General features: G+C 41.7%; 1 protein-coding gene across 4 annotated transcripts in view; it reads right to left on the minus strand.

The window, feature by feature from the left end:
* The window catches only part of ESYT2 (extended synaptotagmin 2), an 84,076-nt gene that overhangs the window by 45,793 nt on the left and 13,878 nt on the right, over positions 1-24,405 (minus strand). For all 4 annotated transcript variants that reach the window (XM_040464466.1, XM_040464467.1, XM_040464468.1 and 1 more), the window contains exons 2-6: positions 10,015-10,056; positions 9,033-9,167; positions 5,983-6,059; positions 1,786-1,858; positions 1,447-1,536 (exon numbers count right to left, since the gene is read on the minus strand). In XM_040464466.1, the coding sequence (XP_040320400.1) occupies positions 1,447-1,536; positions 1,786-1,858; positions 5,983-6,059; positions 9,033-9,167; positions 10,015-10,056 (417 nt within the window). The remainder of the gene's footprint in view (positions 1-1,446; positions 1,537-1,785; positions 1,859-5,982; positions 6,060-9,032; positions 9,168-10,014; positions 10,057-24,405) is intronic.

Raw genomic sequence — 24,405 nt, forward strand, 5'->3', positions numbered from 1 at the left:
ATTTAAGCGATAAAAAGCAAATCAGAACAGCAATTTTATCAACGTTTATTTATTTTTGGGACAGAGAGAGACAGAGCATGAACGGGGGAGGGGCAGAGAGAGAGGGAGACACAGAATTGGAAACAGGCTCCAGGCTCTGAGCCATCAGCCCAGAGCCTGACGCGGGGCTCAAACTCACGGACCGTGAGATCGTGACCTGGCTGAAGCCGGCCGCTTAACCGACTGCACCACCCAGGCGCCCCAGAACAGCAATTTTAGCAGCAACTTAAAGACACTTAACTCTTGTGTTTTTACATACAGAAAAAATACCACTTGTAGTCTAAATAAACCCGTATTTTAAAAACCCAACAACAATAATTTGCATTAAGTTATTTAAATCAAATTATAAAAATTAACGTTTCTGTTTTAAACTATACATGATGTTAATGGTACCTCCAGAAAGGACTCACAAAGGTAACAAAAGTGGCATATCATGGAAAGATATTTGAGAAACAGATCAATGCACCCATCAGACATTTACTGAACTGTATGGAGACAGATGGGGCTATGGCTTTGAAAGAGTTAACAAGAAATGTGCCAGAATTCACAGGGCAGCCCGGCATCAAAGGAACACAGGGAAAGCTGACCACCTTTGTCTCTGGAAAGCACACACAGGGATGAAGACAGTGTTCTGGGAGAAGGAAAAGACAACAGGAGGCAGTGAGAGATAACGGGGTTGGGACTATTTGGATTATGATTCTGCCCTGAGGCTGGAAACTGGGATGCTCACCAGGGGCAGTGCCAGCAAAGGAGGCTGGAGAGAGACCCCACCTCTACCATGAGGACTGTGAGGGAGAGATGCTCCCTAGTGGGTCAGCCTGCACCCTGGGAAGATACCCCAGTGGTGAAGTCTACGGAAGACAGGGCCAAGACAGGAAGCCAGTCAGAGGCTGCAGGAACCCAGGTAAGGAGGAGCCTTATAGGTAAGGACCACCCAGGTGAGGGGGAGGAGCCTTAGAAGTCAAAGGGAGGGGAAGAGGGAGTCTTTTTTCAAATTAATTTATTTATCTTGAGAGAGAGAGAGAACACGAGCAGGGAGGGGCAGAGGGGGAGAGAGAAAATCCCAACCAGGCTCCAGGCTCAGTGCAGAGCCTGCTTTGGGTCCTCGGTTCCCGCCTCCCAAAACTAAAGAAACCTTTAAAAATAAATAAATAAATAAATAAATAAATAAATAAATAAATAAATAAATACTACATAAAAAGTCTATTTTCGAATTTTCTGTAACAAACACTATTTTATAACAGGAAAAAAGCTGTCTATTAAGAGATGAAGCCCTCCATTAAGAGCATTTTAAAGAGGTATGAACACAGAATTCATATGTCAGAAAAGGGAAAAGAGAGTGAAGGACAGACTATTTCTCTGCTTTACAGAGTCTTGCCAATGAAAATGAAATCAGCATCGACTTACTGGTTTCCTAAGGAAGAAGATAGACAAGGCTCCCACTAAGGGCATGTCTCCAATCAACGGTTCCAGGATCACCCGCATTGTACCATGAATCTAAATTCAAATGGGAAACCAAAACATGTCACAGAAGACAATTCCACAGGCCATTTACTGACTCAAGAAGGAGGACACATGATCGTCTTAGTGACTTCTGAGCATTTGACTTCAGGTTTCTCTCAAGAATAACCTACAAATAAAAAACTTAAACTTCAAAGAAATTCTCAGTTAATAAAAACTTCACAATTTTATTTTTGAATACAGCATAGGGAATTTTGGAAGACTATGAAACTTTAAAAACCTTACCTGTATACTTTGCACACCAGCTCTACAAAAATATCGCTTGATCTCCAAATCAATCTCACAGTTTCCTACAAAACTAATAAAGAAAAAGTTCTGTATTAATATCTCTTAATCACCACAGATCTGCAAGGTCTACAATCTGAGTCAAATGAGAGCAAAGCAACCAAAACCAGCCTGTAGGCAAACCTGAGACCCATATCTGAGTCTTTAATGCCTGGAACTGCACATGTCCCTGCTAGCAGACTTGACACCTGCCACACTGATTACACACGTCACTTCTCAAAGTGCAATTTCTGGATCAGTTTCTTGATGGAATGTAGTTTTCACTCGTTTTGTAAACAACTGTTTTTGTTTAAGATATTAAAAAAGTTTATATTTCACCAGAAGTAAATTTTGCACCCATGCTCTCTCTGGTTGTGAGAAAACTAACAGCAGTGCTCCAGGGCTCTGTGACATCAAAGGTTAGAAATGATGCATCCACGTGGGGGGCATCCAATGATCAAGTCATGGCAAACATTAATACAAAACAAAACCACCAAAACAACAGCATTAATAGAGCATAGCGCTGAATGTCAGGCTTGCATCTATTCCTAATAGGAGCAGGTTTCCTGTGGGGTCGCTATGATCTGACTCCCACCCTCAACTCCCAAAGTAGCACGTCACGCTCCTGCTCTTGCCTGAGAACGTCTGCAGGAAGTTTGAGAAATGCTGGAAGGACGGTGCCTAAGAACACAAAATACTAATGAAAAACATCTGGGATGAATTCTTCTAACATTTATGTCCTGGTGTTAAAACCAGCACCAATAGATTCTTCTCACTGAACAGGATTCTGGATCTAGCTGGTCCAATCACCTGTTAAAAAACCATCCTGAGGGACGCCTGGGTAGATCAGTTGGTGAAGCTGACTTCGGCTCAGGGCATGAGCTCATGCTCCGTGAGTTCGAGCCTCCAGTCGGGTTCTGTGCTGACAGCTCAGAGCCTGAAACTGCTTTGGATTCTCTGTGTCCCCCTCTCTTTCTGCCCCTCCCCTGCTGGAGCTTTGTCTCTCTCTCAAAAATAAATAAACATTAAAAAAAAAAATCTTGAAACTTTCCTCTTCTTCACCCTAAGATACAATCACTTCATTTCCTAGTATCTGTCAATTACTCCTTCCCCATCTCTACTGCCAATAATCTAATCAAGGTCTCAGTCTGGAACACACAAAAAAGTGGAATGCAGATTTTTTAAAGAAACATAAATATCTGAGCAGCGTAATCTGCGTCTGTCGTCATGGCTGCTAAAACCATGAAAGCCAGACTACATCTTCACAATGGCATCCATTAACTGATTCCTTCAAATGTTTAATAAATGCGTACGAAACGCTCCTCAGTGCTGGAACAAGAGAACTTTGTTCTCAAAGTTTCCATCCTCATGAAGCTCATTATCAGCCTAGCGGACCGTCCCAGGGCACAGCTGAGCTGAAGACCCAGCGGGCCTTCCTCTTTTATTCTACAGATGACAACAGGGTTTGCAGTAGTGTCTGGTATTTTAAAGATGTAGGTTTTCCATCAGATCATTAGAGGCAGTCAATGCTCCTTTCTAAAGTAAAGGTAATTGTTACCAACACTCTACATTTATTATATTCATACACTTTAAAAACTCAACGACGACATTATAAAAGGATCCTCAGTCAAGGATCAAAAAAAACAAAAGTGTGAAGCGTGTCTGTCAGTCGACACGCTTCAGCAGCGGCCCCTTGCACAGTGTGTTACCAGGCCTCACAGGGACACAGGAAGCCATGAGCACATTCACGAAGAATGAGGACAAGAACTAAAGAAAACCACCTTTATCTGCCAGGTGTGGTGCCTGCCCTCAATTAACGGTTTTCCCATTTTTTATCGTAGGAAAAGACATAGAACGTAAAATGTCCCATCTTAACCATTTTCAAGTGCAGTTCAGAGACGTTAAACACCTTCATCTTGTGCAACCATCACCACCACCATCTCCAGGACTCTCTTCATCTTGACAAACCCAAACTCTGTCCCATTAAACAACCTACCGTCTTCCCCTCGCCCACACCCTGGTACACGCCCTTCTACTTCCTGTCTTTATGAATGTAATCACATTAAGTACCTCATGTAAGCGGAATCCTACAGTGTTTGTCTTTTTGTGACAGGCTTATTTCACATGGCATAATGTCCTGATGGTTCATCCACGTTGTAGCATGTGTCAGAATTTCCTTGTAAGTTTTTTTATTTTTGGCTTTAGATGGTATTAGATAATTAGCTATATACTAAAGTCACCTGTTGATCTTTGTTTTAAGTTTTTATTTTAACCACCTGGTGCTCAGCGTGAAGGATTTCCTTTTTTTTTTTTAAGCTGAATAATATTCCATTGCATGTACAGACCACATTTTCCTTATCTATTCACTCATCAATGAACATCTGGGTTGCTTCCACATTTTAGCTACTGCGAATAGTGCTGGTGTGAACGTGGGTGTACAAATACTCTTTGAAACCTTGTTTTCAATTTTTTTGGGGTATAGACCCAGAAGTGGAATTGCTGGGTCTTATGGTAATTTTATGTTTAATTTTTTGAGGAATAGCTGTTCTGTTTCAACAGCAATTCACCATTTTCGTTCCCACCAACAGTGCACAAGGGGTCCCGTTTCTCCACATCCTCGCCAACACTTGCTGTCTTCTGTTGTTTGATAGCAGCCATCCTAATGGGTGTGAGGTAGTATCTCACTGTTTTGATTTCCATTTCCCTGATTATCAATGAGGGGAACATCTTTTCACGTGTTTATTGTCCATTTGTATATCTTCTTTGGAGAAATATCTATTCAAGACCTCTGTCCACTTTTGAATTGGGTTGTTTTTGCTATTGTTGAATTTTAGAAGTTCTTTATATATTCTAGATCTTAATCCCTTATCAGATATGTGATTATACGGACGGCACTAATTCTACAGATTGCTCTTAGTGTTGATTTTTAATAATATTAAGTTTCCCAAACGAAGAACATGGGCTGCTTCCATTTACTTATGTTTTCTGTAATTTCTCACAGCAATGTTTTGTAGTTTTCTTTGTACAAGTCTTTTACCTTGTCAGGTTATTCCTAAGTATTCTTTTTGATTCTAGTGTAAAAGAGATTTTTCTCTTGATTTTTTTGGATTGTGCATGGTTAGTGTATAGAATGTAACCGATTTGTGTGTGTGTGCAGACTTCATATTCTGCTACTTTGCTAAATTTGTTTACTAATTCTAAAGAGGTTTTTTTGTGAATCCTTAGGGTTTTCTACATGAAAGATCGTATCACCTGTGAACAGAGACAATTTTACTTCTTCCATTCCAACCTGGATGCCTTTTCTTTTTCTTCTTACCTAGTGGCTCTGGATAGGACTTCCAGTGCCACGAAGTGGTGAATGTGGACGCACCTGCTCCTGGTCTTGGAAGAAAAGCTTGGTCTTGCACCACTGAGGATGATGTTTGCTGTTGGGTTCTCACATATGCCTTTTATTACACTGAAGTGGTTTTCTTCTGTTCTCAGTTTGTTGAGTGTTTTTATTATGAAAGAATATGGAATTTTGTCAAATGCTTCTTCTACATCAACAGAGATGGTCATTCATTCTGTTAATGCGGTGCTTGGTTCATTTTCATATGCACCCTGGAAATAAATTCCACTTGGTCACAGTGTCTAATTCTTTTAATATGTTGGTGAATTCACTTTGCTGGTATTTTGTTGAAGATTTTGACATCAACATTCATAAAGGATATGGGTCTGTAGTTTTCTTGTAGTGTGTTCAATTTTTTAAAGTTTAACATACTTACAATTGGCAATTATCTAGGCTATTAGGAATTAAGATGCAGAAAATAAATAAATGTGGGTCTTTAACAGTTTAGTCAAAATCCACCGGGGATGCCTGGGTGGCTCAGTCGGTTAAGCTTCCGACTTCGGCTCAGGCCTGATCTCAGGGTTTGTGAGTTTGAGCCCCGCGTGGGGCTCTGTGTTGACAGCTTGGAGCCTGGATCCTGTTTCGGATTCTGTGTCTCCCTCTCTCTCTGCCCCTCCCGTGCTCACACTCTGTCTCTTCCTCAAAAATAAACAAACAAACAAAAAATCCACCAAACAGCAGGTAAGAAGAGTGCTCATTACAGCCTCCGCTTTATGGGTCTAGCTAAGTAACATTATATGTCATTAACTATGACACAAACAAAAACTTACCTAATTTGAAGGTCCAAAATAATTTGCCTTTTGTCCACATTTTCAGTGTACACCTTCACACCATTGATCCTGAGTGGCTGAAACAAGAGGCAGCTTGTTTTAAAATGCAGGCAGGGTGAAAAATAAACCCAAATGGCAGAGAGATGAGAACAAGCTTAGCCCCACGCTACAGGAATTACAGTTCTGCTTTCACAGTGTACTCGATGTTTCACTTTGGGCAACTTATGTAGCTTCCGTTCTTCCGTGTCCTCATCTGTGAAGTATGGGTCCTAGCGGCATCTATCTAACGAGGTTACCAGAAATCAAAGGATGTAAGGAAATGCGCCTGGCACACAGTGAGTGCTTAGTCAAGCCCCACGGCCCCTTGTTTCTCCCAGTTTACTTTGATCCTTTCCCTCTACTCTGTCCTTACATGGTTTGAAATGTAACTTCCTTTCTGTTTTTTCTTCATGTCTTATAATTTTTCATTTCTTAGGATTTTCACCACAATGGAGCTTTTGAGTAAATAAAAAATACTGGCTGTAGGTATAATTTTAACACCTATTACCTGAGACAGAGACAGAATCACATGACTATAAAAAGAAAAGGCAGATTATAATAAATGTCATATTTCAAGGGCCCAGCTGTAACACCACTTCCAAACCTTCTCCCATTTTATCACATTGAGATCACTTCTAGGAAAGTTCTTAATCTCCCATTTGGGCATCAAACACTCAAGCTGAAGAAATACTTTAAGAGTACTACGCTTACTGAAGCAGCTTAGGTGCCCTAACATCTCACCCCTCAACTGGCTACGGGATTAAACTCTAAGTCTTCCCTACACTTCCTACTATCTTGGGTTCCCGGCCTTTCCCCCAATGATACTGGCTCAAACATGTACAGACTGTTGAATTACAAAGAACATGGTTCAACCTGCTATGTTGATGAGTGAAAATGGGGTACAGGTGGCTTAGGATCCTTAGCTTAAATGTCCGCATCAGGTAAGATTCCCTTAGTTTAGAGGTCTGCGTTGGGTGATAATCTCACAATCAGATTTAAAGTGCGTGTAGAAAATGAACATAATTCTCCCTAAAACAAACTCATCTGGGATCAGAATTGTAACTCTCCACAAACACAGGCGTATTATCTGACATCAGGGGACTGGAAACCAGGGCCTGCAAGTTAAATTTAGCCTTTGGCTAAGAAAGGTTTTTACTTTTTTTTTTTTTTTATTTAAAAAAAAATTTTTTTTAATGTTTATTTATTTTTGAGACAGAGACAGACAGAGCATGAACGGGGGAGGGGCAGAGAGAGAGGGAGACACAGAATCGGAAGCAGGCTCCAGGCTCTGAGCCATCAGCCCAGAGCCTGACGCGGGGCTCGAACTCATGGACCGCGAGATCGTGACCCGAGCTGAAGTCGGACGCTTAACCGACTGAGCCACCCAGGCGCCCTGGTTTTTACATTTTTAAAGGGTTATAAAAGAAGTTGGGGGGGCGGGGAGAATATGCCTCAATGGCCCTTTACGAAAAAGTGTGCGATCCCGATCCCTGCTTCAAGTTCACACGGCACTCGACCGTGTAATCGTGCTTTCCTATCTGCTGTGATCCTTTCAGGTCAGAGAAGGTAAAGTAAATACTGAAGGGAAGTGTTATAAAGGAGTCCTTTAACGTGTGCGCTCTAACAACAGGACTGAGCAGACCCCAGGCTTGTAACCTATTTGGAGACCTCACAGCCAAGAGGAAAAACAGCCCAGCACAACACAGTCGCCTGCAGTGGAGACCCCAGATGCTGAGTAACAGCAGGTAAGATGGAGAGTTCTCTGTAGGCAGAAAATCACTTCTGATGGAGGAAGGTGACTGATGGCTTGGGAGTACAGGATGGGGATGAGCCTGGCGGCACTGATAAACACAACGCAGCCACCAGGTCACCAGGTCAGACACTCCTTGGCCACATTTATCAAATCCCTGAGGGGCTGAAGCACAGACATCTGACCTGCAGCATACGGTGACACTGTGCTCTCTGGCTCTACTGTATATGCTCCAAATGTGTGTACGCCGTGTGTGCGTGTGTGTGTGTGTGTTTAAAAATATTACTGAATTCTGAATTTTCATTAGGCATATAAAACAATGTTACCTTGGGAAGTACAACAGGAAAGTTATATGTCAATTACACCTCAATTAAAAAAATGTTACATTGAACTGTTACTAATCATTGTAAACACTGACTTACAAAAATAAAAAGGAAGCCTGCCACGAGCAACGAATTTACCTGTTGTCTTGAGGCTTTCACCAGAAGTAATACTAGGAATTAGGAGTTTTTCTTTATATGATTCCAGTAACAAGATTTTTCTTTCCCTGCATCAATATAATTAATGTGATTCTACAAGCCTGGTGTTGGGAGTCCTTAATAGTTGTTTTTAAAGATCTTGAGGGGGTAAACATGTTAAGCTTGTTGTCGATTATTAAACTTTTAGTATGAACTCATATATCAAACTCCCTTTCCAACTAGATAAATTGTGAAAAACTGTGCAAAGGTAATTCTGACAGAAGGATGTGAGGTAGAAAGAAACGCTGGAACGGAGAGAAACCAACCAAGGAAACCGAACTGGCCAAAGACCACAGTGGAAGAATGAGGGCAAGTGAGGGCCTCACAAAAGACAAGGGAGGGCATCCCATGGGAGGCAGACCTGGGAGGAGCTGCAGAGACACCCTTCCAGAACTTCCCCAGGTTGCTTTCTAGAGCAATTTTCTCTAGAAAATAATTGGAAGTAGCTTAATATATTTTTAAGAGTTTTCACAGCAACATGGGGGCGCCTGGGTGGCAGAGTCGGTTAAGTGTTGGACTCTTGATCTCAGTTCAGGTCATGATCTCATGGTTCGTGGGTTTGAGCCCTGCGTCGGGCTCTGCACTGATGTTGCAGAGACTGCGTGGGATTCTGTCTCTCCTCCTTCTCTGACCTTCCCCGGCTTGTGCTTGCCCTCACTTTCAAAATAAATAAATAAACTTAAAAAAAAAATTTTTTTTAAAGTGTTCATAGCACAAGTAAGAATACTTAAGAAGAAACTGACCTGCTGACCCACATCAACTTTTGTGAAACTAAAGGTGCTGAGGTGGGTGTTTGCTCCTCGCACAGCTGGCTCTATGGTTTCTCGAAACAACTTCTCTATAAACTGGCAAATAAAAGGCCACATGTGTTTTACGGTCTGTAAAGAAGAAAGAATTCGTATCAAACAAGATGCTATAACACATAAATAATAATGTACTTAAGTCATCATGAAAAATTACACCCCTACAGTTTACCAGCATTTTTGAAAATTAAAAGAGGGTGTCTCCTTTTGGTATGCAAAATCAACATGATCTGAACTTCAAAAATGTACAACAATAAACTACTGACCAACTAATATGTCTCAGGAATTATTATGGTTAAGCATTCCGTTTAAGCATACCAGCACATTTAAAATTGCTAAAAAAAAAAAAAAATCAAAAAACCCTGTGGTTTCAACTTATTGCTAAAAACGTAAAACTGTATAGGGCTTAATAAAACATTAAAGAGTTTTCTTTAATGATGGAATAACTTTTGGTGCTATAAAAGAATCATTAATCTACATTGGTTTTTACTCTATAGTTCTAAGGATATATAAAATATAGGGATAAAGGAGATCTACTTCAAAGCATGTGATCTTTAAAAATAACTTTTAAAATGATTATTAATCTATTATTAAATTTCTTGAGAATTATTTCCCTTTTCTTAATATTTTCAAAAATGTTGCCTGCAATTATTATGAAATAGACTCGAGCACTAGCTAATCAGGAAAGTAGACACAGGCCAAATACACAACTATGAATATATCACTAATTTTTTCATGTTAAAGACACAGTTTTCACTATTTAGGAATGTATCAGTTATGACTCAATTTTGGGGGGAGCGGAAGCCAACCAAGTCCAAATGAGCTCACACATCGTCAACATCCAAATTCCCAAAAAGGGAAAGATGGCCCCTCACCCTCTAATCCCACGGACAATCTGGTATTCGGTATATTCTACTCTTACCTTATTTAGCCATTCTGCTCTCTCAGTGTCTGGAAAATGAACCTAAGAGAAACACACACACACATGACTTATTGACTCCCAACTGTTTATAAAACGTCACACAGGCTACTGAACACTCTTATTGTTCGCCTACTGTTCACGTAATGCGTCTTTACAACGCCCTGCTCTGAAGCGCGCACAACGGCTTCTGAGGAGACACTGAAATGTGTGACACTCCAGCTCTTTACATCCCAACAACACTTTGAGGCAGAAAAGTCTAATGACCACCAAGGCTATAGTCCCTTCTTTGAATCTGTGAGGCCCCACGGAGAGTGCACTGGAGTCTGGAACATCAGGGAGCGATTCCATGCGATCTCCTCTGTAAGACACGGGCTTCTCCCTGCCATCGCCGGCACTGCCATCAGTCCTCCAGACATCCAGACTCCCAGCCTTCGAGAACCCACCTCTCCCTCCTGCCTTCCTCTTTTGGCCCAAACCAGCCGGCAGATGCGTTTCCTCATTTGGCTCCTCTCACACTATCTCCCAAATGAATACTGATTACGGTCCTCCACGAGTAGGGCCTGTATACTGGAGAGAATGAGCGCTTGCAGAGACAGAAATAAGCCTATTTAGAAAAAAGGTGGAAAAGTATTTTCTTTGCCATTAAAATAAAACCCCCTCGCAAAGGAAGGCTAAAGCTGTTTTGGTAGGGAGTTCTCCTCTGAGAAATGCTATGTACTCACTCCCTCAAAGAAAGAACAGCATACAGACCATACTAACACTCTGAAACTGGTATTTTTGGCTTAGATGTACAATGGGTCACAGGCAGCTTTATAAGGGTGACTGAGATGTGGTCAGAGAAATATTCTGATTTCTGGAACTGCCACGCTCACTTTCCTAAAGAAGACAGGCGCAGCAGTCAGTGAAACACAAGCCCCGTACCCCACGCTATGGCTGAGAGGAGCTGGTCAGGGAATGTTCTGGTTGTGAGTGACAGGGGGGAAGATTCCCAAGAACATGGTTCTCTGAGAACCAGCCCCACCTGTCGCGCCGGGCCCTGAGGAATACATCACTGAATGGGGCCCAGCAGCAACTGGGTCCTGCTTGGAGGCCATGGTCACTGCACTGTGCCCGCCACACTGTTCCACAGGAGAGGCCATGGCAGGTTCTCCCTGTTCCTCTGTGTCCACAGGCCGGGGCTGCCCACTCCTTCTCACCACAGATTCAATGTGCCTGGACCATGATGGTGGGCTAGAAGGAACTGAAACAACACTTTCTACATCAGTCAGCTTGAATCCATTCTGGGACCAAACCGAAGGGATGGCAACTTTCCAGAATTAAGGAAAAGGATGACGCTCAAGAAGAGAGATTTGGCAAAGAGAAGTGTTGGCAAAGGTTGCTTAAATCCAGACGACATGTTGCCTGGAGAGGCCTATCTGACCCGAGTGGACCTGTAGTACCAAAGGGACTATACTTTCCACCAAGAACTAAGACATTTGGGGCTGGCTGGGGAGGGTTGCAAGGCTTGCTAGACTGGGACTAGGGAACACGTGTAACTCATCCGCAGGCTGTATTCTGCCATTTCTTCACGTTATAGCAAAGTAGACCAGGAATGCAACAGGTGGCCGCCACTCCAGAGTACCAGGCCTTCAGGCAGGTCTTCAGCTGTGGTCCAACGCAGCAATTTCTTGTGAGGTTGCCCTCCCTTCTGCCCTTCCCCGCTGAATCCAACCAGCCACACTGGTGACAGAAAGGACCGAAAAGCACGTGCCGAGCACCTATTTGGGGACAGCCAGAACTACTTCACTGTAGATGTGTTCCTCCTCCTATATTTCTAAGTAAACGACACCATCAACAACACCCTCCGCAGGCCTGCCTCTTCTAGAGATGCTGTGACTGCCTCCGCCAGCTTCCCAGGGAGGCTTGGCCTGGTTTCCCAGCTAAACCACGTGGGGCTTCCAGAGCTAAGGACTCACACACAGGAGCTGCGTTTCAATTACCTCACTCGAGACCGTAAACTCCTACATGTTTATCAGACAGCAGATCAAAGACTTGCCTCAAATCCTGTTTTGCTTTCCAGAGACATCTGTTTCTACTTAGAAAATTACTGAAATTAGTGTAAGTTCTTTGGGCTGTACTTTCATGTAAAATGTTATGTGAAGTGTAAAACCTCAACGTAGTGTTGGAATTAGTTTAAAATTCTTTATCATTCCACGCTCAATAGAAATAACAACTATCCATGACAAGACGATCCTTAGGACCACACGGGCTTACAGGTAACAGCGAGACTGGGGGATGTTACGATGTCAATGAGAGGGGCGTGCACAGGCGGTCCATGGCATCAGTTCTACGAAGCTTGAACCGCTGCTCTGCTTCATAAAGAAATATTCCCAATGTCAAGTGTCCTTTGAAAACATTACAGCAAGATGAATTTAATCTGCTACTTAAGCATTCCTTTTACCTGTTTTCAGATCTTTTCTTTGCTCCCGAATTTTACGAAGTGACAACACAAACTGTTCATTTATACCTCATCTCCAGTAAATAACTGCAACTCCATCTGTGAAAACAAGGCCCTTATCTGTTGTGGTCTTAGGCTGTGATGCCGACAACCAGCACCCACAACACACGTTGGAGCGCCCACCCTACCGAGAACATGGCAGGCTCGTGACGGGCTGGCACCAGCACCTCTATGCACAGACGGCCCATGTTCCTCAGTAACCAAGACAGACGTCAGGTCCTGCCAGACACACCTGGGCCAGATGGGCTGCAGCCTTTTTCCGTGAGCAGGCGGTAGGCAGCCAGTTCCTTTGTGCTAACTGGTAGAGAGTCCCCTTACAAAGCCCACAAATCTCAGAGAAATGGTTTCTCTGCAGTTTAGTGCAAAGGTTTTCTTTCCTACTACTCCTCAGGGGTAAAATGTGTTTATAGTGATTCTTACTTTTTTTTTTTTTTACGATTCCTTAGTTTCTTTGAAAAACTGAATTTGTGCTAAGTTCTGAAACCCCATAAACAGGTATCCTAAGTACAATGCCTCACACAGAGAAAGCTTCGGCTAATCTAGATTTTCCACCCACTTCAAAGATGAGGGCCTTGTCTGGGAGTCCACATGCACAAGGCTGAGTGCGTGCAAATCTGCAGGCCACACTACCAGATTTTCAGAGTCCGCAAAACCAAGAAGGTTAAGATCATAGAATGAGGTGGTCGATAAGAACAAGCTCCCTTCAAAGCCTTTCATATAAAAGGTTCAGAGGAGCAGGTGAAGGAAGGCAGGTGTTGAAGACCTGGTCCTTGGATGGCTGAGGTAACAAATCTCCCTCCACCTGGGTTTCCGGGAAATCTGTGAGGGCACCATCACTCTTCGCTCAAACCCAAGTACACTCAAAGTAACTGCCAGGGCAGTATCATGTGCTGCTGTGTGCGTGGCAGGTTCTGTGCTAAGCTATCAACGTACGTTACCTGAGTTCATTCTTACAACAATCTACACACAGGAACCATTAACTTCCCAAATATACAGGATAGCTACTGACTGGGGATAAAAAACCAGATTTGTCTGCCCCTGCTCCTGACTACTTTATTACTAAAGGATGTTGAAAGTGCTATGAAGACAGTTAATCCAGAGAGTCTACTAAATTCTCAGCAGGACATACTCCAATCAAAGAGTAAAGCCTAAACCTCAGATTATATGCCTTAAATTGTATGAAGTACTGGGGCACCTGGGTGGCTTAGTCGGGGGAGCATCTGCCTCTTGATTTCAGCTCGGGTCACGATCTTGCAGTGTGTGGACCAAGCTCCCTCTCTCTCTCTGACCCACCCCAACTTGGGCATGCGTCGGCATGCGCCCTCTCTCAAAATAAACTTAAAAAAAACTGTATGAAGTACTAAGTCAGAAGTAGAAAATTTTGTGTTTAATAGTGACCTACTCATCTAGACTCTAGAGGTCAAATACAGTACAAGTCGTGAAACAGCTAATAGCAAAGTTCAACAAGCATGATAGCAATTCACAATAAAACACGATTACCAGACCCACTATTTCTAAAACTAAGAAGCGAGCAATTTAAAGACTGTTTCTATTTAATATTTGCATGAAAGGGCCACGACACTTAAGTAGTAATGATAAAATTTCATATACGTGTATTTACCCTTGTGACCCAGCAATCCCATTTCTAAGCAGTTGATTAAATGGGATAAATGACTTCTGCAAAAAAAAAAAAAAAAAAAAAATGTTCCAAAATGAAAACATGTGCCTTTTCTAACATTGTTTGATTTCTCTAAGTTTACTGGTATTTCTCAAATTAGGTCTGCCAATGTGCTAGCAAATTCCTATTCATTCTGTCACACTTAAAGCCAGAGTAATGCTATAAAGCTATTGTTTCTTTCTTGCAAACACACACCAGTCCCACAAATTGCCTACAGAATTTACATTTATGTAATAATAAAGCTTCTCTACTCACCGTCATGCACCAGGACAGAAATACAGGTCGACTGGTGTGAATTCTGGTTTTGTTACTGCATTTCTGTCCCTGTGCTAGTCTTTAATGTACTTGCACATGTATAGACTGTTCTTGTTGAAGAAGAGGCTGAATGAAGCAGCCGGTTTTTGAGCAGTTACTTCTGGCTCTGGCCTGAGCTAGGGCTACGACACAGACTTAGACATACGACTGTCCTTGGGAAGCTCACAGCTGGTGGAGTGGACTGGTGTGGAAAGGTGTGACCACCAGTCCGTGAGAGAAGATCTGGGGGCCAGGGGAGGGTCTGTCGCTGCCTGGAAGAGTCCACCAGAGATCTGGGAAGAACACAGCCTGTGACATGGGTTTGGAAAAATTACTTGGGGTTTGCTATGCAAAGAAGAGCCTAGTCTAAGCAAAAATAATGGCATACACAATTTACTCTGGCTGGATTTGAAGATGGACAGAATGGTAAATGCTGAAGCTGAAAAACCAGGTCAGGAACAGCCTGAAATATTTTCTATGCCATGCAAAGGAGTGTTGATTTTATTCTACAGGCAATGAATGGGTCAACGCTGGAATGGTCGGGAGAGAAATGATGGAAGATTAGCATTCGAGGAAACACTTTTGCGGTGCCCACAGCGCATTCTGGAATTATCAGAAACAGTAGGCAGAGAAACAGCTGCACAAATAAGCCCTCAATACCAGTGAGCTGCCTGGCGCTGCACGTCAAGCCGTCTCCTTGTAGTAGAGTCATCCCAAGGCATTCAGTCGTTGAGGTTTTTAACTTATGAGGGATTATTTCAAAGTGCCAAAAAATATATATCAAAATTGAAGGAAGTCTGTTACTAAATTTTAATTCTATTTACTAAGTCAAAATCTGCTTCTCACTAATACATATTCATAAACATTTGCTTATGTTCTACCAAACAGAATTTAAAGTAGCAAAAACATCGAAGATAAAAACTGGGATATATAGAGAAAATAGAAAACATATCCCTAAATCACAGAGGAACCCATGAACATGTATCATTTGGTTTCAAACCTTACCTTTGAACTGAAAAAAAAAAAAAAAAAAAAAAAAAAGCACAAAAAAGCCCTTAAATCTCCTTTATAGAAGTCCAATTAAAAAATAAGTTTTCAGGGGCGCCTGGGTGGCGCAGTCGGTTAAGCGTCCGACTTCAGCCAGGTCACGATCTCGCGGTCCGTCAGTTCGAGCCCCGCGTCGGGCTCTGGGCTGATGGCTCGGAGCCTGGAGCCTGTTTCCGATTCTGTGTCTCCCTCTCTCTCTGCCCCTCCCCCGTTCATGCTCTGTCTCTCTCTGTCCCAAAAATAAATAAAAACGGAGAAAAAAAAATTAAAAAAAAATAAGTTTTCATATTTGTTATTTATATTGTCTCTACAAACAAGAAATAATCATTGTATGATTACTTAAGTTTTGATTATATTTAAAAGTTGACACTGCCCAAGAAATCTTTTTAATCTTACCTTTAAAAAGAACAAAGGCATATTTTAGATTCTAATGTTGATATTACCAAAGTTGTTTTGCTTAAAAAAAAATTAAACCAAATATACAAAGACAGAACATTAATTGTGTGCCGGGAACTCTACAGACAGCCACCGTGTCTAACCCTCACCACACTTAGAACAATGAGTGGCTCCATCTAACAGACCATGAAATAGACTCACAGAGGATGACTAATTTGTTCAAAAGCAGGGGAACAGGCCAGAGGGAAGAGACCCAGACTTGAAGGTTGGAAAGTCCTCCCCGTTACACAGGCTGAAGCATAAGGGATGCAGGTGGCTGGAGCACACCTGACGTTTTCTAATGAAATCATTTTCCCCATTTTTGAACATTAAAAACATAATATGGGCTAATGCTTGAAGTTAAATAAAAGGACTGTCTTTTTTCTTCAAACAGCACTCCCCTTGAAGACAACGTTAATACTTAGCACTTGTATGGGACTTTACTGCTCAATCCAATGCCCGTAGAGGACTGAGTACCTGCAACTCCACAAAAGTACACCAGCGTATGGGGAATCCTTTTAAATTCCACTTGCATTAGCAACACTGAAACATGAAGTATATGTGCTGTTCACTCCTTCCTTTATTAAAAAAACGTCTAGAATAAAAATCAATACCTAGGAAAGTATGAAGATACATATCTATTACACTGGAAACGTGACTGACTTAATATTTTTAAGTAAAATTCAAAAGATAAATGGGGGCACCTGGGTGGCTCACTTAAGCATCGACTCTTGATTTTAGCCTTCAAGATCTCACAGTTTGTGAGATCGAGCCTGTGTTGGGTTCTGCACAGAGCCTGCTTATGATTCTCTCTCTCCCTCTCTCTCTCTGCCCCTCCCCAATTAGTGCAAGTGCTCTCTCTAAATAAACATTAAAAAAAAAAAAAGACAAATGAATAAAGTGATTTTGGAAACCAAATGTCATTAAACTTCAAATAGTAAACTGGCCAATTAAGTTCACCAAACTCATTTATTCACATTCTTTCTCATCCTAAGAAGGATTTGAGCTTCCTCATCTCTGCATAGTCCTTTAGGCACTATCTCAACAAACAAACAAAAACCAACAGCAAAAACACACCCAACATAAAAAAACTCACCAAATTCTTACTTGGGGCAGTGACTGGTTCCAGTGAAAGAATTCTTTCGCTATTTGCGGGAAAGGGTAAAGGAGTTCAGTCCACCTGGTACAGCTGTTCAGAGTGCGCCTTTGGAACCTGGGGGAGGTCCCAACCAGCACAAACCCAAGCAAGGCCTACCTCACCAGCCACCCAGCACAATGGAGCAAGAACCACCACCCAGGGACAATCCAAAAACACCAACCTTCCTACACCACGCAATGAGTTCTATAGACGTCTACAAATTGAAAAAACCTAAGCAGGAGTTTTATTTTCTTATCTAAAATTAACATCTCAAAAACCAGGAACAAATGGGGCAAGACTAGAGCAGAACCACAGGTTCTAAGAAAACATGAGACACCTATACTTTATCCGTTGTATCACAAGAGAAACTCTGTTTTCAGGAAACCTTTTAAAGCAATCACCACATACCTTTGCCTGGAAGTACTACACCACAGGTTTACTTAAACAGACTTGACCTGAGTTCAAAGAGTTCATGAGCTGGGGAGACACAAACTAAAAATCTTCAAATGTTCACTATTGTTTTGTCTGCATACTGATTAATCTTAAAATCAATACAAATGGAAAGAATCTTGCAGCAAGTTAAAATTACCCAGAAAAAGTCTGGTTAGCACACAAATCAACCAAAGGGAGTCTAAGGTTCCAAGGTACAGAATGACTTGGATTTGGAAATGCTATCAACGAAGGCTCAAGTATGGGACGCCAGTGCAAGAGAGAGTGTCAGAAACTGTCCTCACTCTCTTGACCTTGGATCAAGTGGACATTTACAATTCCCTCTATGCACTGCTTCCCTATCCTGACAGACACAGCCAATAACCTGTGTATGGCCTGCTGAGATAAAGTGGAGAGGACCTGGAGAAAAGAAAACCACTACAATTTCTAAATACTATATAATTATGATAAGCAGAAACGCATTAGAGACAGTACTGAATACTCACATTGGACGAAACTTCCAAACGAAAGGATTTCAAATATTTTCAACTTTAAGTCATCTCTCTTGCAGGGTTCTTATTACCTCTTCTTGGTAAACATATCAGTGAGGAGTTCTGAGCATTCAGGCAGATTGGCTGCTGAACTTATCAGTGAGAAAATGACTCAAATGTAAATTGGTACCAACATAAATTTGTGCCTCCAATCTTTTTATAAACTTCTTTACCTATTTTCCAGAAGGGTTATCATAAAAGCTACCTCTCTATATTTCCTCACAACCCCCCAGTTCTAATCTGCCCTTCTCCTACCTTCCCCAGAGCCTCAGTATGCATGCAGATCAGAAAAATTAGAGCCAAGAAATCTTAACAGTTTTTTTCTGAGATACTGGGATTCTTTCTCCTAATAACTGCTTCTACAAAGAAAGTATTCAAGGTTAAAAACAGGAGAGGGGAATGTTTCTCTCAGAACCTGTCAATCCTGTAATAAAATGTTAAGAGTAGGGTCAAATTTCTCATTTGGATGGTAAAAAGAAATTGCACAAAATACCTCGGTTTATCTATTTCTAGTCCACATAAAAAGTAGGCAGTCAAACTAATTCATGCAGGAAATCCACAGTTGTACTTTTCTCAGTGGTTTGTGTCAGCTTTAGGTGGACTTTAATTACTGTGGATTTGATACACCAAAAAGAATGCTACAGTACAAAGACATTAAAATACAGTAACTGAGCTGGAAAATCCACCTGTTTAAAGGCCTTTTTCTACCAAGAAACATTTGCAAAATTCTCTCCTAGGTGCTTTTTGCATTAGTGAGAAATTTCACTAGGGACTGTAAGGAGCACTAATATTCCTTCAGGGCTTACCTGAGACCACAGGTGGTGACTATGACTGCTCCTTTATATGCTCACCGCAAATCTATCAGGGTATATTTGTCGCTTTCCTCTGTGGTCTCAAACTCCAACAGTTCGAAATAAGAACTGTCTGCTGACCAAAGGAAGGCTGGCTGAAACTCCAATGGAGAGCCACAGCGTGGACCAAACCTCAGCTCCATGGTCTTGAGACTCTTCCGGCTCAAGTAATGGCAGAGTACATGAATGACCACTACCTATTTTTGTAGACCAGGAAACATTAAAATAAAAACTAAAAAGCTAGGTCTATCCCAGCACATCTTCTATAATCAAGCTGTCTAAATTATTTGAAAACCAGTTCTTATTTCTAATTCACTTCATTTCTTATTTCTAAAAGAATAAATACTTTTTTTTTTAATTTTTTTTTTTAGCCTTTATTTACTTTTTTGGCACAGGCAACGGACGGGAGAGAGTCAGACGGCAGGCACAGAATCGAAACAGGCTCCGAGCGACGGGTACGGAGCCTGACGTGGGGCTCGAACTCACAGAGCGCGAGATTCGACCTGAGATACAGTCAGACGCCCAACCAACTGAGCCACCCAGGCGCCCCAAAGAATAAATACTTTGAATGAGCTTTACTATGAGGCCTTCTGTAATTTCATATAGTATATCTGCCATGTTGGATGTACTATTCATTCATCCATTTATTTCTGAAGGGAGGCTTTAAATTTCAGTGCATGCACATAATGACAGGAAAATTTAAGCCACGACTAATATTCAATGGTAGAATCTAAACAGGAACACTTTGTTCCTTCTACCCAGGAGAACAATTAGATAGAAATCCCTTCATCAAAATACTAATGTCAAGAGATTTACTTAATGCCTTACAGGGAAGATGCAGGTCTACGGATATTTTCCAAAGACTTGAAACATATTTCAATAAAATTCCAAAGTCATTTAGACATTCTTTCTTCAACTGCTCAAGAAAAGTCATATAAATTATGTCATAATCTTGATTCAGACTTGAGGTTCTGGCATAAATTACATCAATTTTGCAAATTAAAATGAGTCCAAGAATAGGAAACATGTCTTCTCATCTCCTTCACTAAACATTTAAGACAATCTGGTTGCTTTTGGTTTTAAATTCACATCAAATGCTACTATTCAAATTTATCTGCTTATGTTTTGACTGAAATGGACCAGAAGATAGATATGTAATTGTAGCACTGAATTAATTGCACATGTTCTATATACCAAGTGGAATCAACCCAGCTTTGTTCTACTATTAAAGAAAAAAAGGGGGCACCTGGTGGCTCAGTCAGTTAAGCATCTGACTTCAGCTCAGGTCATGATCTCACGGTTCATGAATTTGAGCCCGGCATCCAGCTCTGTGCTGACAGCTCAGAGCCTGGAGCCTGCTTCAGATTCTGTGTTTCCCTCTCTCTCTCTGCTCCTCCCCTGATCATTCTCTCTCTCTCTCTCTCTCTCTCTCTCTCTCTCTCTCTCTCTCAAATAAAAAGAAAAAAAAAACCAACAATAATAAGAAACTATAGGAGTCTGTGAAGTCACAGTCTCCCTTAAGTACGGAACTGACAGGAACACCAAACATCTACACAAACTCAGAAGTCACTTCATGTTTGAAAATTTACTATAAATTTTTCATTTTCAAGAAACAGGTTTATATATTTCTAAGAGCTTAATTTTATTCTCTCACACAGACAGTATATATTTGAAGAGTTATGAGAATGAAGTCACATACCCCAAATCTACCCATTTTCTCTCTTTACTCCTTTATTAGTATGCAATGGAGAACAGTAATCAGGCACTTGGAAACATTAGGGTTTGTTTCCTAAATATAACAATTTATTTTTACTACATGTTTGAAACCAAGATCCTGATACATGCCTGTTTGTCATTAACTGTGATCGTGCAATACAGAAATACCTAAAAAACCCCAACACCACCTCCCCACACACACGCCTCCAATTTGGTGTTACAGTGATATCCCAGGGAGAAATATCATGGCTTACTTACTCTATTGTTCTTTCTTTTCCGTACAAGAGGCTTAATGACAGGGAATCTCAGGGAAAAAATTACAAACGTTTTTGTTCTTTCTTTCTTTCTTTCTTTCTTTCTTTCTTTCTTTTTTTCTTTCTTTCTTTTCTTCCTTCCTTCCTTCCTTTCCTTCCTTCCTTCTTCCCCTTCCTTCCTTCCTTCCCTCCTTCCTTTCTTTCAAGAGAAAGTGCACATCTGTGCATGCCAAGTCGGGAAGGATAACAGGAAGAGTAAGAGAGAGAATCTTAAGCAGTCTCCACGCCCAGCACACAGCCTGATACAGGGCTCAAACTCAGAAACCGTGACCTCATGAGCTGAGCTGAAATCAGGAGTCAGATGCCTAACTGAGCCACCCAGGCACCCCTTTTCCCATCTCGTGATCATATCCTGGACTCTCCCCAATTCTCCCTAGAAAACCCACTAGTTTATTCACTATATGTGCATCACTACGTACAGAAATGATAATTAGATCACTTGTTCATGCACTATATATGTGTAACTATATACAGAAACAATAACTAGATCCTAAGATCACCTTCAAGAACTTCTCCTTTTGGAATATTACAGACGTTGTAAAAAGCGCCAAAAGGCCCTGTGTGCACTTCACCCAGTTTCCCCAATGGGCGTATTCTAAACAACTATAGTGCACCCTCAAAACCAGGAAGTGGATATGGTTTCTACCATTTATCTATCAATCACCCATCACCTCTCTCATTTTCTATCATCTATGTACCACCTCTCTATAACACAGGTCGTCAAAGTCGCAAAAACCACACACTACCTGACTCTATTTACATGGGCTGTCCAGAGCAGCCAAGTCCATAGAGGAAAAAACCGGATCAGTGGTTGCCTAGGGCTCGTGGGAGAGATGTGGAGGGATGGGTATGGAGTTGAAGAGAGGACAAAGTCATTCTAAAACTAGACACTGGTGACGGTTCTATAATACTGTGCTATACTGAAAAGCAATGAAGTGTACATTTTAAGTGGCTGAATTGCGTGGCATATGAACCGTATCCCAAATATAGCTGTTACAAAAGAGAAACAAACATACCATTCCCTAAAATACATACTGTGCTACCATACTTCATTTATTTTACTCAGATATTTCCCAAAATAATATCAAAACCAAGTAAGTAACCCCAGAGGCCCAGAGATAAATCAGTAGCCTGAGAGCTCCGTGTTGGTGGATTAACCAACAAACAAGGACACGTTAGTGGTCTACTGGCCCTAAAGGGCACCTGCCCCAATTGCTGGTGAAGAAGGAACATACAGGGGCATGCCATTATGGGGACCAAATTATTTCTGTATTTAAAAACTTGTATATGGGGCGCCTGGGTGGCGCAGTCGGTTAAGCGTCCGACTTCAGCCAGGTCACGATCTCGCGGTCCGTGAGTTCGAGCCCCGCGTCGGGCTCTGGGCTGATGGCTCGGAGCCTGTTTCCGATTCTGTGTCTCCCTCTCTCTCTGCCCCTCCCCCGTTCATGCTCTGTCTCTCTCTGTCCCAAAAATAAATAAAAAACGTTGAAAAAAAAATTAAAAAAAAAAAATAAAAACTTGTATATATGTCAGAACTGAAATATTTGGTGAGGCCATAAAGATACATGAATTTTTACTAGAGGATATGCTGCATATTTAACCAATGCTTGTATCTCCCCAGAAAACCCCATTCTTCCACTCCCTCACCCCATCACTCCTTCACCCTTTCACTCCCTCACCTCTTCAGTCCTCCAGTCCCTCACTGCCTCACCCCTCCAGTCCCTCGCAAATTCTCTCCCTCACCCCTTCACCCCTTCAGATCCTCCCCTCTTCACCCCTCCAGGCCCTCACTCTTTTACTCCCATCCCCTGGTCCTGATTCATTTTTCATTTTTAAGGGAATTATTTGCAGGGACCTGGCCGATCAATCACTGTACTCCCTCACCACTTTGCAGGTGAAGGATCTGAGCCCCATCCAGTTGGTGCCGGTCAGCGGCCACAGAGCTGGGGTCCACAGAGGACCGGCCTCTGACTCCGACTCCACACCCAGAGCAGCACCAGGCAAGCCCCCCTGAAGCAGCGCCCCCACACTGTTCTGTGGGGCAGCCAGACTCCCCACCCTTCCCTACACAAAAATGAGGCTCTCGTGAAAGTTTTAAAATCCATTTTTCTCCTCTACTTATAATTAAAATCCCCAGTGTCTCCAGCCTGTTCTTCTCCTGAAGCTATAAAACGTAAAACAAATGAAAGAGTGTTCATGACTCATAAAAACATAAATTCACTAAATGGTCACATTTATCAGGTACTTCCCAAGTCACTGAATTGCCAGATGCCATTTCATAGGTGAAGTAAGTGAAGCCCAAACTAGAATTTTTCTAGAGCGGTTTACGTCAAGCTCTACTGCTTAAAATTTTACAAATGGCCTCATTTGTAATTTAGCCAGCTAGGCGCTAATAGTAACAGGATTTTCATTTAAAAAGGTTCCATGTTGGGGCACCTGGCTGGCTCAGTCAGCAGAGCATGCGACTCCTGACCTCAGGGTCATGAGTTCAAACCCCACGTTGGTCATGGAGACTACTTAAAATAAAAATTTAAAAAGTGTCATTTAGTATCCAAAATATTCAAATAACTTACAAAACTCAACACCCCCAAAAACAAATAATTAATTTAAAAAATGGGCAGAAGACATGAATACATATTTTTCCAGAGAAAACATATAGATGACCAAAAGAACCACGAAAAGATGTTCAACATCACTCACCATCAGGGAAATACAAACCAAACCCACAATGAGATACCACCTCACCCCTGTCAGAATGGCTAAAATTAACAACACAAGAAACAACAGGTGTTGGTGAGGGTGTGCAGAAAAGGGAACCCTTTTGCAGTGATGGTGGGAATGCAAACTGGTGCAGCCACTCTGGGAAACAGTATGGAGGTTCCTCAAAAAGTTAAAAATAGAACTACCTACGACCCAGCAAGAGCATTACTGGGTATTTACCCAAAGGACACAAAATACTGATTCGAAGAGATACACACACCCCGATGTTTTCAGCAGCACTAGCAGCAATGGCCAAATTACTGAAAAAGCCCAAATGTCCACTGACTAATGCATGGATACAGATGTGGTATATACATGCATATATTACATATAGAGTACGAGGTATATATTTATAATATATGCACACATATACACAATGGAATACTAAGCCATTAAAAAAAGAATGGAATCTTGCCGTTTACAACGTGAATTGTTACATACGCTATACGGTACTATGCTAGGTGAAATAAGTCAGTCAGAGAAAGACAAATACCATATAATTTCATTCATATGTGGAATTTAAGAAACAAAACAAATACACGTAGGGGGGAAAAGAGAGAGGAAAACCAAGTAACAGACCCTTAACTCCAGAGAACAAATTGATGGTTACCAAAGAGAGACGGGGATTAAGGAGGTACGGGTTGTGATGTGCACTGAGCGTTGTACGAAAAGTGTTGAACC

The sequence above is a fragment of the Herpailurus yagouaroundi genome, unplaced genomic scaffold (genome assembly GCF_014898765.1).
Source record: "Herpailurus yagouaroundi ecotype Mexico unplaced genomic scaffold, PumYag 483, whole genome shotgun sequence".
In the NCBI taxonomy this organism is placed as follows: Eukaryota; Metazoa; Chordata; class Mammalia; order Carnivora; family Felidae; genus Herpailurus; species Herpailurus yagouaroundi.